Consider the following 14,503-nt stretch of genomic DNA (forward strand, 5'->3'; position numbering starts at 1 on the left):
TACATCAGGTCCGTGAATTAGAAACATGAGATTTCACCATTTGTGCACAATTCAATCACTGGTGTTCTTGATACTGATTGCCTCGTGAGCAATAAACAAATGTACACATTTACTTTACATATATACAATGCATTCTATTCCTCCAAACCACCAGGGGATAATTTCAGTCAATACTAAGTTTGCCCTTCCAAACTGCTGTTTGGGACCGAGAATCATGTCTGAAGCTACTGAATTCTAATGCTGGATCTTGAACTGAACATAACTCAAGCTTGAATTCTACGATGGGTTGAATTGATGGCGCATGCAATTTTTATTCCATAAATCCATACCAAGACCATTAGAATTTAGTAACTCACTGCTGGAACATAGAAGAACCATCATAGAACTCTCAAATGGAGGTCGGGATATCCAGCTTTGGTCTTGTACTTCTCAAACAGTTCTTGTAGTGCGACAATGAATTGTTCATGGACTTCATTTATCTGTCACATCACACCAAGGAATTGCTCGTTTTTAGTTTTTGGATTGCTCCTTTTTAAATTTTAAGAAACATAAAATTTTACAGTTTACTGTTGCATAACAACACAAGCAAAAAAGTGTTCCAACATTCAATGGCTATATTTATCTTAGAACAAAATTCAATATCTGTTTTTTGGTGTGCAGACTGATCAAAAAGTAAATTATACTTGGCATAATGTAAATATGATATTTCACCTCATCAAAGGAAGGCTGTGAAATTTTCTTAACCTCAATTGGTCTTCCAACAACCACATGCATTGGTGTTGCAAATGGGATAGGAGTTCTGCATCACAATGTGTAAGAAGGTCATAATGAGCTCTTGAAGCCAAATCAACATAAGTGAACAACAAATGGATATAAACTTCAGAATGTTACCCAAATTTTCCCCAGAAGATAATTGGAGTAAATTTAAGTGCTCTAGCAATTCTGACAATTAATTTGCCACTTGGCCTCCACCACTTATACACATAGCTCTAGCCAAAATGGTGTAAAATATCAGCAAACTGAATTCCATGAATAAATTTACTACTGATCAGATGAACTTGTTGCGCTTAAGAGCATAACAATCTGCATCTAAAGCATTTTAACAGCATGGTTTGCGGCCATTGATTTTCATTAGTATAAACTAGATTTAATCATTCATATTTATTAGGCAATAATATTATTGCTATATTGGATATCACGCAGAAAAACGAAGAGGTTACCTGTCCGAAAGCGAAAACAGGGACTAAAGGAGAACCTGTTTCCATAGCTATCTTAACAAAACCTTTTCTTGCTTTAAGGAAAGCAACCTGCCATTTGCAAGAATTAATCATCACTATCCTGCTAAAAAATTTGTGTACGTTTCACTTGGTGTTGCGCAAGATAGAAGGCAACACATTTGTTAATAATAAAATAAGAAATCCACAGACCTCTGAATCATGATCCATGTGAAGCATCTCCTGCACCCCTCCTGGCACTATGACACAGCTATAACCAGCTTTAAGGTAGGAGTAGAAATTCTTCCTGGATGCAGGAACCAACCCCAACCATGTCCATATTTGCCTCAAGAATGGGGTATAGAACACCTAGCACCGACCATAAATTGACCAATAAAGAGCACATCTAGTAATGGAGTGTCAAAAGATCAAATCCAACAAGGCTTTTAACAATGTACTAACTAGGAAGGAAATCTGGGAGCTGGGAGCCTCACCGCACTGCTTGCAAGAACCTTCATCTTCGGCAATGGCATGAACCCAACAAGGTCCAAAAGGGTCCCAAGGGCGATGGGCAAAACAGAATGCGGCTCATAACCAAACACTGCAAGCACAGCATAATATAATCACCGACCCAGTGACCCCTATATAGAAGTGTTTTTATTACTACTACTATTTCTTTACTTAGCTTTTAGAAACAGGCCAGAAAGGTTTGATACCAAAAAGATTAAGTATCACAATCCTCAACTGCTACAAATCCTACAATATCATCTTGACTTTTCTTTCTGGTTAGCTTTAGGAATCGAGTGAAAAGGCTAGAGATCAATCTGATTCACGAGTCAGTAAATGGACTGAGGATATGCGAAGCTCACCATAAGCTCTGCTGGGATCAAAAGCCTTGTAATCCTCGACATGTAAAGTGACCGGAAAATATCCAACCACATACTTGCTGATGAACCTGCAGACGCGTCGTCCTCGAAACGTAAGATCCAACAAGGCAACAATGCGGTCAGAGAAAACATTCGCGCTGGAGGGAAATCAAGGAGATGAACGAACCTGGCGATCTCGCGTCCCAATCTGCTCCTATCATTGACCGGCACGAACATGAAGAAGAGCTGCGTGGCGAGCACCCTGGATCAAAGGACAAAAGACGTGGGGAGGCAAACCGTCAGCAAGCGAGAGCAAAACGCAGGGTCGCGAGGCGAGGTGAGGGGGTGCGGTGGTGCGGTGGGGGGAGCGGAGCGGAGCGGGACGTACAGGGCGGCGACGCGGCGGGGGAAGAGGAAGAGTGAGCCGAGGAGGAGGAAGGCGTTGAAGTGGATGGTCCCCAGCCACATCGCCAGCGCCACCGTGGTGCGCAGCGGCGAGTACGCCGTCCCCCGGAACACCGTCGTCCCGTCGTCCGCCGCCTCGCCCGCGGCGCCGTTGCAGCACCGCCCATCACTCCCCGCCCCCATATTCCACCCGCCGCCGCCGCTGACGGAACAGACGAGAGAGATGATGGAGCGTGGAGAGGCTTCTAGTATGGTCAGGTCAGCCCCTCGCGCGCGATTGCTGCGAAGGCGACGAGAGGCCGCTGCCACTGGAAGGCGGGGCCGGAATTTCCAAAGCTGCCGGTGCCGTGCGCCCCACCTGCGTCAATCCCTTGCAAACCCAGATGATGATTTGTCCGATGGTCGTGCGTGCGCCCGACGAGGCGACGAGTCCGTTCGCGCGGCGCGGATCAGCGCCCAGATTCGTACAGTAGCTGTACGCTTGCATCCCCTTTTTTTTTTCCGTTTCTGATTATATTCAAATAAGCAAAAATTCGAGTGTCGAGTTAAATTTTATGGGCTCGAAAGTCGAAGGGCTTATCAAGGAAAACAGATTCACTAATATAGAGACAATCAGCCAGCCATAACATTTTGCCTATGCTGTTTAAGGTCGAGTAGAGACCAAATTTATCCCCATTTGATCATATCAACTGATTTGTTAATGCAAAGTGGCTCGGTAAGATCAAGAAAGAGTGATCAACCGTCGCATTTTTTAAGCCTTGGTGGTACAGACTACAGAGGGGAGCAGCACGATCGCAAGCCGTCGATGTGACGAGTAGACGGAATTGGATCAGGACACCGACGCTAGTCCCACTCCCACGAGAAATTTGCTGCAATTTTCTCCACTCGCTCGCACACCGGAGCGGCCTCGCATCACGTGCGCACCGCTAGAGCGGTCGGCGGCGTTATGTGGGAGAGAGACAGAGAGTCGGGGTCCATCCAGCGAATTTTTATTTTTAAAATATTTTTAGTAAATTATTTTATTGTTAAACCTACTACATAAATATTTTCACTACCAGTCACAGCAGCGTGGAGACAACTGATACGCCGAGTAGTTGGCATGGTTGTGCTTCCTGCTACGCGGGATGGTCGCCTTACGGCTCTGCTCCGTACGCAGCCATTTTTGGTAAAAATATATATTGCAATGGTAAAAAATTATATAGAAGATATAATAATAAAATTTATTATTAAAAATATTTAAAAAATAAGAAAAAATTCCCGTCCAGCTCCAAGCTTCCAAATGGAAAAGCTGTTGGCGGTGGTGCAGCTTAAAACTTCGCGCTTCGCAGCTGCAGACATCGGCGACGCGACTGCACTTTTGGACGGCTACTACTGTGCCAATCAATACCGTGCATTGATTATTCCGTTCGGTACTTGGGTGGTTGTGGCCGGCACATGTGTGGATTGGCAGGTGCACAGTTTGCAAGTGAAATTCACGGAATAATTAACTTTTTCCACTCAAACAAATGATATTAATATATTTGTCACTATTATAGATAAAAAAGACTCATACGTCATAGACAGCGGGTGACAAATTTATTATGTCTCCATAAGTGACAAAATGTTAAATGCCTCGAAATTTAGGCACCGGAAGAGCAGTGGATCATGTGCAAACTTAACCAAGGTTGTACGCTTACTACATAGTACTTCTTTAATTATAAAGGGCAGTCCTTTTAATTTTTATTTAACGGCATTGGTTTTTGAATTTACATGTGATTGTTTGACTTATTTAATGCTTTGTAGAAACATGCAAAATTATAAGTCATATTTAAAGTGTATTTAGTAATAAATTAAATTATATTAAAATAATTAATAATTATATAAATTTTAAATAAGAAAGAATGATCAAACAGTAATCCAAAAGTTAATATCATCAAATAAAAGGTGAAGGGGTGAGTATTCTACGTTGTTTAGTAGGATTAAGATTGTGTTACTCGATAAATGACAAGTGAATAGAGTGTGAGAATAGCTGAATAGCTAGGGATAAAATGAAAAAAAAATCTTAAATGTAAAATGGTCGATGCAACAAACAAATAGTAATGTATAAATAGTGCTAGAAATGTTTAGAAATACATTTAAGATTGGAATGGAGAAAGTATAGTTGTAGTACAGTGTTTAAAGACTAATCTAGTTGTCCAGCAGCAATTAGATAAAGTTGCTGCAGTGAAGAATTAGCACTCAAGGTTATTTAATTGGGCAAGTACAATCGTTCCCTCCTGTTTAAAATAAATCGATTGCTGGCGTTTTAATTTAATTCCAAAATAAATCAGCCTATCAATTATTACCTACCCTGATCGTAGATCAAGACATTTATCGTTCTAATATCCCTTACCTATCCGCCCAAGAACACTATTTTACTATTAATTTTCGTTACTTGGCTATCTCCAACAAGTTATTAATAGACCATTACAGTTAACTCCCCCGGTTTGAAGAATGTTAAGAATTCCACCCACCAAAAATGAACTTTCCCTAATCTCTTTATGGGTACCAAGCTGGATGATGTTGTAAATTTGTACATTACTCGTTCTCTCCGTATTCTTTATTTGACGTCGTTGATTTTTTATATACGTTTGACCATTCATTTTATTTTAAAATTTTATATAATTATTAATAATTTTATTATGTTTTGATTTATCACTAAAAAGAATTTAAGAATGTCTTGTAATTTTATATATTCAAATTAAAAATAGCTAAACGTAAATACGAAAGTTAGCAATGTCAAATAAAAACTGACGAGGTACGATCCATCGCTGGGCAGGACTTCCAGCTGTAGAATGCAAACTGAACTTCCAGAATGCTTGTCACATAAAGGAGGAAAATGACTTGTGGTTTCACCTAATGAACAGAAGGTAGCAAGTGTGCGATGCAACTATATTCAGCTGGCTGATGGAAGGAAATTCTTGAAGATTCAACTAGGATGAAGAATTAAAATGGGGGCAAAAACAGAGGTTCACCAACAAGATTATGATGACATGTAGGGGTTCAAACGACATTTTTACAAATAAAAAGTAATTTATGATTAAAACTTTTATATATGTATTCTCAGTGATGTAAAAGTCAAGGCTGGAAAATAATCTTTACTGAAAAATCCCAAATCGACTCTAAACTTAGGGTTAAAATTTTAAATTTTAGCTATAAGCATAAACAGAAGAAAAAAGACATGAGCGGTAATCTTATCCCTTCTTTCTATAAAGTTTATGCTCACTAAGGTAGATAATGATATTTCTCTCTTCTCTTATAAAGTTATATCATCTCAATTGTTTTAGCCTTAGGATGATATATCAAATGTGTAAATTGCATCTCTTCACATCCCTCAATCGTTTCTAGCCTTTGGATGATTCATCAAGAGTATAAATTGTATCTCTTCCCTCAAAAAGCATACCATACAACCTAATCATTTATAACTTATGGATAAGTGATAAAGGCACAAAAATATATAAACACATGAAAAAATCGTATAGTGGGTAAGAAAAAATTTAGAACTCATATCTACTATATTATCACACAATTCTCTTGCAACAACACGCGAGGTATGCGAACAAGGCAACTCCATCATTTAAAAAAAAAATAGATGATGTTATTTTTTTTAACATGGTATTTCTCTATTCATCTTTTAAAAAGTAAGTAAATATATATATATATTTTTTTGTTGTGACTTGTTTTAATATTAAAGGTTCTTCAAACTTAGCTTTTATATATATATATATATATATATATATATATATATATATGTATGTATGTATGTATGTATGTATATAATCATCATGTTTAAAAGCCAACAACATTATCTATAGAAAAATAGAGGGAGTATATATTACTATTTCATAATTCGGATCAGAGGCTCGAAGCCTCAAACAGGGCGATAGGTTCATAGGTATCCTTTTCCTCACCATCCAACATATTTGAGAACGGTATGGATTTTTCCACCATTTTCGTAAGGAAAGAAAATATAGTATCTTAAAAAGTAAAAAAGTAACATGCAATTTTATCTTGAATGAGAATATTCTTGGTAGAGATGCAAGTGGGCTGGGTGAACCCAATGAACTCGATCCATGATTTATGGGACCAAAATCACATGGGTTGATACATAAAATTGGATGGGTCAGTTTCCCTGTCTTCTTTAATTCGGTTAGTTGAAACGGAGGACCAGAAATTGTTGGGAAAAACCAAGATCGAGGATTTCGGCTATAACTAAATTTTGACAATGACCACAAAATATGACAGCAAATGACAAAAAAAATATTGCTTGAATGCACTTTTTGACAATTAAATAGCACAACATATTGTTAACAACATATGAATATATGATAAACCACTTGACCAAAACATCATCCCTTGTAGCATATCTAAGATCTAACCAACTGACAACGGTAACAGAATTTAACCGGCTTGTTTCAGTTAGTAGCAAGTGGTAACCGAATATTTTGGGTACGACTCAATACCAACCGCAGTAACCAAATTAACCAGACTTATTTCGGTTACTAGCAAGTAGCAAGTGATGACTTTGGAGTACAGCTTAAGGAAGGAAGGGAGAGGGCACAGATAGGACAAACTTGCGTACCAAAATTTCGTTTATTTAAAAAGATTATCGGCTGTTTGCCTGTTTGAACAATTATTCCAGTTCAAACTCGTCAATAGAAAGCTCTCTCACGCTCCAGCTCAAAAATGGAAAAACCCTCCAAAATACACGGAAAAAAACAAGCCGCGGGATTGCAAGATAACTGATTGTAACCCCAACAGTCAGATGGCACAAGCGAGAACAAGGAAAAATGTGGACTTGTAACTCTCAGAGTGAGATTCCCTGGCCAGTTGAAGACGAAGTCATGATCGCCAGCGTCTCGGTCACAGAAGACATTGCGCTCAGCGCAGCTTTGAGAACATCCTGCGAGCACCCAGGCTTCACGATGCTTTTCACCTGCGCAGCAAGAGCAGTTAGACACCGACATGTGGCACGTCCAAACTTGTTTTTGACGGGGAATTCTGATGGTTCGATACAGAAATGGTTAAATTCTTTGTATCATAGAAGGTACCTTCTCCAGGTATTCCTGCAGTTTCTTGATCCTGCCCATGTAATCCTGATCTTCCACGCACAGTGAAATAGGCTTCGTATCAGCACCTGCTCCTTCGAATTGGAGCGGTCCAGGGTTTCTGTAGATGTCGTCCATTAAGAAGCTGGACGAACTGTTCCTCAACAGCCTGAAAACACAATTTTGTTTTTGCCAGTGAGAAGATGTGTTTTCCACCAGACCAATAACGGCGAGTGTAGTGTACAGCACTCAAATATAAGATGGAATCGACGAATTTCAGTACACACTTACTCGAATGCTTTTCCTTTCAAGTCAACAGTAGCCATATGAACAGCTGGTTTCCCAATTTGAGTGGCCGCAGGACCACGTGACCATCTCTTAACGGTCATCATAGACTATCAAGGAAAAGAGTTGGAGGTTAGATATTCCCTTCTACGTGTCCTATTCGTCTAATTTTGCCAGAAGGGAGTGCACATTGATAATCTTACTGAAATTGGAGCTGCACCACATCGCCATTTGTTCACAGGACTCTTAAGATTTGTCACGGTAGCCATGTAACCATTCAAACCAGCAGCTAAGATGTGGTAACAAACGTGCCCAAGAACCTGAAACCAAACAGCGCACATGATTAATTCAACATCAAAAAACAATATGGTATGTCAAAGTAGAAAGGTGAGCTGAAACTTGCATAGGCGTAGTCGCAGTCAAACTTTGAAGGAAGCGAACCCCTAGCTTGGTAGCCAAAAAAGTGACAAATCGCATTGAATTTTTTTCCTTTGTATGTGCCCTCCTTCTGCAAACATACCAAGAACATTATGAGCTGTTATAGCAATTACTGCTTCCACACATAGACCTAGACATCCATAATGCCATTGAACCAAGCAGACGGTAATAAGAAGACTGCAGAAGGCATACCAAACGCCTGTTCATTTCATCCTCAACTAATTGGGCCAGAAGTTTTTCAGTTTCAATCTGCACCGATGAGCATGTGGAGGTGTAATCAGAAACTATGAAATGAAACAGAACATCATTCGCCAATGACTGAAAGTGTCAAGTGTTAATAGACTATACCTGAGAAAGTTGAGCTGAATCATCAGATTCAGGATGGAGAAGTAGCTGCATCATTAAAAAAACAACAGTTCGAATATCAGAGAACGGATGAGAATTATGAATATCCAAGAGTTGACGGATGAGTATCAGACAATACACACCTGCTTCCTAATAAATGGGGGCAAAAACTCAAATAGTGCAGATGCCCAAGGTGAAAGCTGTGAGGAGATATTCTCCATGGAAACACCTTTGCCGTGAAGCCCATGAATTTCCTACAATTACATAGCTGCCACTTAGAAAAGTTGTAAATGAATTAATCACGTGGCATATACAAACTTACCTGAAGCAAAGCATATAATTCAGGAATGCTCTCCACAAGTCCCTCCGGAATAAGTACAACTCCGTGATACTTATCTGTGCAACAAATATACGATTAGGTAAGTACATAAATATTCATGAAATGGTGTTTCAATGGTGAAACTAAGGTTACATGAGCATAATACAATAAAAAAATCCCTACCTTTCTCAGCCCTTGCCTGAACTGCATCACATATTTGCTTCGTAATATCAAAGATGGTAAGTTTTGATGCAGCAACCTCCTCGCCTAGGATAACCTAAACATATGATACAGCATCAAACAAATGCAAGAAGAATTTGCAGCGTACTAGGTCAACAGGAAGCATAATTGAAAAGTTGAAAGAGTACAAACCATATTCGGATGTGATTGAAGAGCACACTCCAATGCTACATGAGAAGCCTTCCGCCCCATCATGCGAATAAAGTAATAGTACTGCCAGAAAGAATACAACCAGAAGCATATGAAAATCACAATGATAAATACGAAAGAACAAATAGGACAGAGCCCCAATAAACATAATAACTCAGTTGTCCAGTGGTCCTAAGTAAGTGAGGTTGCACTGTTGGATGCACAATCAGTATCGGTATCCTTAATTGCCTATACCAAGATTACACTTGGGTTTGAACCTCTCACACAGGCCGAACTATGTTTTTGTTTAGCTCTTTGTGTATTGGGACTTCAACAAAATTCAGAGATTCTACTGTTTCCATTCAATTAGATTATTTAATTTTGACCCCAAAAAAAACAACAAAGGACATGACCATAGCTGAATAGTATATTAGTAGCACATAGATACTAAAGTAAATCCGACTAAAGAAGATCCAGATAAACCATATTGGTTATTGGATATTACCTTCTCAGCAGAAAGAGCATCGGTGCATACATTGCTTATAAGTTGTGAGTTCACCTGTTGGAATAATAAATAAGTTTGATAAATAAATAAAAAAATTGCAAAGTGGTAAATGAAATAAGTGCAAAGTATTTCTGAATCTAGCAACTTGGAAAGTAGTAGCCTAGCACAAAGCGCAATTCTGCAGACATACGAGATACAACCTCAATAAAAAAATCAACTATGCCTAACAGGAAAGTGATGCATCATATAGATGTGAAGTACAGTGAACTAAATGAATGGTAAATGAAGCCCCAGCACGGTAATGTAAGCTACCTTGCATATGGTATCAAAACCAACAGTTGTCTCAACAAACTGATTCTTAAGATCCCCATTCAAAGTTACAGGAACACCTACAACCTGTTCAATAATACATTGTGTCATTTCATTACACAGGATAGTAAATTATACACTTGCACTGGAAATAGGGAATCAGGAACCAAGGTGTAGACTGCAACAAGAAAAGGAAATTATGATATACCTTCGTTGCACACTTAGCCTCAGCAAAAGTCTCAGCCAGTTGAGCAGCATCCGTGTTGGATGTAACACCTTCAGGAATTAAACAGATGTTAGGATTAAACAAATGGATAATGTAGCTGTTTAGTAGATTAATGCCACAGCCTACCTCCAATGATTACTAAGGCATCCAACTTCAAAGCTTGGCAACTAGCCATGGCACCATTGACCTGCTCTGTTGTTCTAATTTGATCCTTTGTCCGACCAAGCATATCATAACCTCCTTGGTTCTTATATGAAGAAAGAACTTCCTCAGTAATCTCAAAAGCTTTTTGTGCAAGAAGACCATCACTTCCACCTGTTTTAACAAAAGAACAAAATAGGTACAAAAAAAATAAGAAAAAAATCTGGAAGCTATTCCAAGAATCAGATGTGCTCGTGAAAGTAGGCAAGAGAAACAGAAGCCTTGGGAGAACCAGGCACATGAGCCCCTGAGGCCCTGCCAATCGCTGAACTTTTGCTGCTGTATATTAGTAAATTCTTGTGAATGAAATTAGAGACCTAAAAAAGATGGTACTCTGTCCAAGATGTTGTAACAAAGTATTACTTTTTTTTTTGCTTGACAAGTATCTGTATGTTGCTGTGTTGTTAATTTGATTAAGTAAACCTAGTAAAGTTTACTACAAGAGTTTCAGATGTCACTGATTTTACAACTAAAATACTAAATGATGTATCGATGCTATCCAACCTGCTGAGGTAATGAAAACGGATAAAATATAACAAAAATATGTAGTTACAAATTCAAACTAAAACACTGGTCGCTGCTGGGAGAAGTTGACTACACATCTAGGCATAGTGTGCTAAGTAGCTCTTGAAGATATTAAAGCTAATGGTGAAAGCTCAACTAGGAATAACGTGCGAACATGAAAACAGAGGGAACAAACGATTAATACATTTGTAGCTTGCACCCACAGTATCAAAGGACTCACCAAGAAAACCAATAAGCATGCTGTTTGGGTTGTGAGCCTTGATTGCTTCATAGAGTCCCCAGATGACATTGTGGCCTCCCGGAGACTGCCTTCCACAGAAGACAACACCAACCCTGCATCCAAAATAAAACAATCAGATGGCTTATATGTGCAAGGAGCAGGGGATGAAGCCAAATGCGAAATAATTTGAAGTGATTACTCTCCAGTGCTCTTTATATTTTTATATCTGTATTCCCAATTTCGCATAATAATGACTACCATGTATCCGCCCATTCTCCCCTTTTTATCCCAACAAAGTCACAAGAAAATCGATGGCCTCTACTTTACTACTTTCGTTTGTCTTTCTGCTACACCCAGAGGAAGCTTAGAAGAGGCAACAGTATCAAGCTTTTAAAAAGTGCATCTCACGTAAAAAAAACAGATATATACTGGTACCTGACAGTAGGGTGCTCTGCTATGACGGTAGCTTCGGGGACATTAGCCGTCTTCCTGAGGAAATGGGCCAGGGGCTGCCCATACGTGTGGGGGAACGCGTGGCTTATCACATGAGCGCCTGCAGGATCAGCAGCAATTGCAGCGTCCCCGTACTCCACCCTCACAGTGGTGCCCTGATTCACATGGGAGTGAAGAAATTTAGAGAGTGATTTGAGCCATCCACCAATCACAGGCACACCAGACAGTCAATTCGGCAAAATTATCATGAGTTCATCCGATCCAGTCATCAGTCAAACAGGGGAAAGTCTTGCGATTTGATAGCGATTCCCGAGTCAACAAAGGCGTAAACAACAGGACCCCGTGAAAGCTAGGCTCCCAAAAAAAGGTCCATGGTTGCTGTAGACGAATCAATCACTCACTGTTTATTCCAAGTTGCAAACGCTCCACTAAACAACTCATAAAAAAGCAAGTACAACAACACGACAATATCAACACATCAAAGCGAGCTTTTAAAAAATTCCCCCAGCCTCCCGCGAGCCAGGCACGTCGGGCGGATCTACATTGCTAGACGCTGGCTGCAGCGCTGCACCCTTCGCAGGCGACGTCCACCACGATTCAGATCCAATCTGGTTCCCCCCCCCCCCCCCCCCCCGCGAAAACGATGTCCGTGCGGATGAGTGACAGGCTGACAGCTGATACACACAGAACTATATGGCCTAACCCCCGAGGATTCAAATCGGAAGCAGACGAGCCGTAAAACACACTCGCCGCCGTTGAGATAGACCGATCCAGCCGAGGAGCGGCGCGGGATCTGGCGCTGCGCGGCCCGGAAGGACGCAGATCTAGGCCGGCGAGCCGCCAAGGAACGCAATGCCGCACGCGGGGGGACGAGAATTTACTGGTAGTGGGAGGGAGGGAGGGCTGCGGACCTGGAGGCAGGGGGGCAGCTCGGGCTGGTAGAGCGCGCGCTTCTTCTGCACCTCCGAGAGCTCGCGCGGCACGCCGTAGTCGGAGTCCATCGCCGGCCGGAAGACGCTGCTGCTACTCCGCCGCTGCTATGCGCGGCGCTCCGATTCGTTTCCGCTGGTGGCCTTGGGCTGCTGGCTGGCTGGCTGGTGACTGGCGGCGACCAGTGGGGACGGAGGATCTGCGGGGGTGCGGGAGGATATTTTTATACCGGAGGAGGCGTCTCCCACAAGTCCGCAGAGGTGCACTGCTACAGTGCGGGCGTGTTGTGCCGTTGGATGATAGCATGGATGGCTCCGGATCTTTTTTTACACTTGCTATCTACAGTAGAGGTTTTGATAGCTACATTGATTTCCTGCATTGATGCGTAGTATAATTGCACAGCCATCACCTCTCCCTGCATCGGTGTTATATTCCTGCGCCTCTACACCATCGTCACATCTCCCTTTCCACCCTCTCGCATGTGTTATTCTTCCTTTACACGAACAAGTTGTTCGTTTCGCTCATGTCATTGCTCTTGTTCTCCTTGTTCGACGCTATCCTCATCACGGAGTTCATACAAGAGTCGTTGCACATTCGCATCTCCATCTACCTCAGCACCACACTACTTACCATTCGCATTCTTGAGTCTATACCTCGCACGGGTCACTGCTATAGCCTATAGGAGATCTAGTAGCAGCAATAGCGCACGGTCGTTGCACTTGAAAGGAGGAAAGAGATAGACCAAGGACAAAATCGTCTATAATGGTATTTCGGAGAAGATTTTCTTGTCTTTTTTAGAACACGATACAACGCAGACGCTTACAACGCACGCACACACTCCCTAAAAACGCACACACGCAACCCTACCTCTATGAGCACCACCGAAGCCTGGTCGACATATCCTGAAAGTTGATGAAATCACCACAGTCGCCTCATTATCGACGGGTACGTCGCCTACTTATCAAGGCCTACTTATCAAAGCCTACCTATGTGTTTCCCAAAGGTCTACTTGCAATTTCTGGGATATCATTTTCATGGCATTGCATTGAGCTCACTGAGTTTGCGTCGCTGCACAGGACAGGCCTTGTAATCCTACCTTGTGGTTAGGGTTAGCAACCGAGCAGATTAGGGTCGAGTTGGTCGAGAATAGCTTTGACCCCGATGGATCCATGTCCCTGCTTGGGGCTCCGCAAGTGGATGTCGTGGCACGACGAAAGCGCACGAAGCCAAGGGAAACAATATGGAGGCAGCTGCATGTAAGGCTAAAATGAGAGGAAAAGGTTAGGGTTAACTGGCCAGGCCCATCTAGGGTCATGAGCGGACAGAGCGACCGCTCAGGGCCTCCTAAATTGAAGGCCCCTAAAATCTATGACAAGAATTTAGTTAGTCTCTTTTTTTACTTTTATTTATGCTTATAAGCCAAAATTTAAAATTTTAACCTTAAGAACATGTATATAAAAGTTTGGGTCCTTTTTATCATAGCTTATGTTTAGTCTTTACTTTTAAATTATTAAGACCATGTATATAAGACTTTTATTCATAAATTATTTTTTATTTATAACTATGTTGCCAAACGATAAGGACATATATTTCTAAGATTTAGCCTATGTCGATGGACGATAGCTGAAACATGATTGCTCTAACGTTCGTCCGTGCCATCACGTCACTACGTATCTCACATTTATTTGTATTTTAGGGTCCCCATTTGCATTTCGCTCATGGGCCTCCAATTCCTGGAGACGACCTTGTTTTTGGCCATGTGTATGCTACTCGACTCGTTTCAAAATAACATAAGCTAAAATATAATGATAGCTTATTTTGAGAGGA

At 41.1% G+C, this 14,503-nt stretch overlaps 2 protein-coding genes across 2 annotated transcripts; both read right to left on the reverse strand.

The window, feature by feature from the left end:
• Positions 1–28: 28 nt before the first annotated feature.
• Positions 29–2,895, reverse strand: LOC102709997 (diacylglycerol O-acyltransferase 2D-like). The gene is made up of 9 exons (XM_015833789.2): positions 2,469–2,895; positions 2,268–2,342; positions 2,084–2,169; positions 1,709–1,815; positions 1,428–1,583; positions 1,221–1,307; positions 892–989; positions 712–799; positions 29–479 (listed from the first exon to the last, which is right to left on the reverse strand). Exons 1-9 carry the CDS (start codon positions 2,666–2,668, stop codon positions 378–380), a joined length of 999 nt encoding a protein of 332 aa, XP_015689275.1. The 5' UTR covers positions 2,669–2,895; the 3' UTR covers positions 29–377.
• Positions 2,896–7,082: 4,187 nt separating this feature from the next.
• On the reverse strand, positions 7,083–12,869 carry LOC102710277 (pyrophosphate--fructose 6-phosphate 1-phosphotransferase subunit alpha-like). Its single transcript, XM_006648925.2, has 18 exons — positions 12,658–12,869; positions 11,729–11,901; positions 11,294–11,406; positions 10,474–10,662; positions 10,330–10,397; positions 10,125–10,208; positions 9,813–9,866; positions 9,311–9,391; positions 9,122–9,215; positions 8,942–9,015; positions 8,763–8,873; positions 8,623–8,667; positions 8,467–8,523; positions 8,240–8,344; positions 8,040–8,156; positions 7,843–7,946; positions 7,555–7,720; positions 7,083–7,439 (listed from the first exon to the last, which is right to left on the reverse strand). Exons 1-18 carry the CDS (start codon positions 12,745–12,747, stop codon positions 7,311–7,313), a joined length of 1,854 nt encoding a protein of 617 aa, XP_006648988.1. The 5' UTR covers positions 12,748–12,869; the 3' UTR covers positions 7,083–7,310.
• Between the last annotated feature and the right edge of the window lie 1,634 nt (positions 12,870–14,503).

Source organism: Oryza brachyantha, chromosome 2 (assembly GCF_000231095.2).
Source record: "Oryza brachyantha chromosome 2, ObraRS2, whole genome shotgun sequence".
NCBI lineage: Eukaryota > Viridiplantae > Streptophyta > Magnoliopsida > Poales > Poaceae > Oryza > Oryza brachyantha.

Bases quoted from the DNA above. Each gene is read 5' to 3' on its own strand.
- LOC102709997 (XM_015833789.2), bottom strand. From the start codon at position 2,668: ATGGGGGCGGGGAGTGATGGGCGGTGCTGCAACGGCGCCGCGGGCGAG. The intron at 2,170-2,267 runs GTTCGTTCATCT...ACGCGTCTGCAG, and splicing joins TTGGGACGCGAGATCGCCAG to GTTCATCAGCAAGTATGTGG. The intron at 1,308-1,427 runs GTCTGTGGATTT...TGCAAATGGCAG, and splicing joins ACATGGATCATGATTCAGAG to GTTGCTTTCCTTAAAGCAAG.
- LOC102710277 (XM_006648925.2), bottom strand. From the start codon at position 12,747: ATGGACTCCGACTACGGCGTGCCGCGCGAGCTCTCGGAGGTGCAGAAG. The intron at 9,867-10,124 runs GTAGCTTACATT...TTATTCCAACAG, and splicing joins GTTTTGATACCATATGCAAG to GTGAACTCACAACTTATAAG. The intron at 8,668-8,762 runs GTGTGTATTGTC...TTAATGATGCAG, and splicing joins CCCCATTTATTAGGAAGCAG to CTACTTCTCCATCCTGAATC.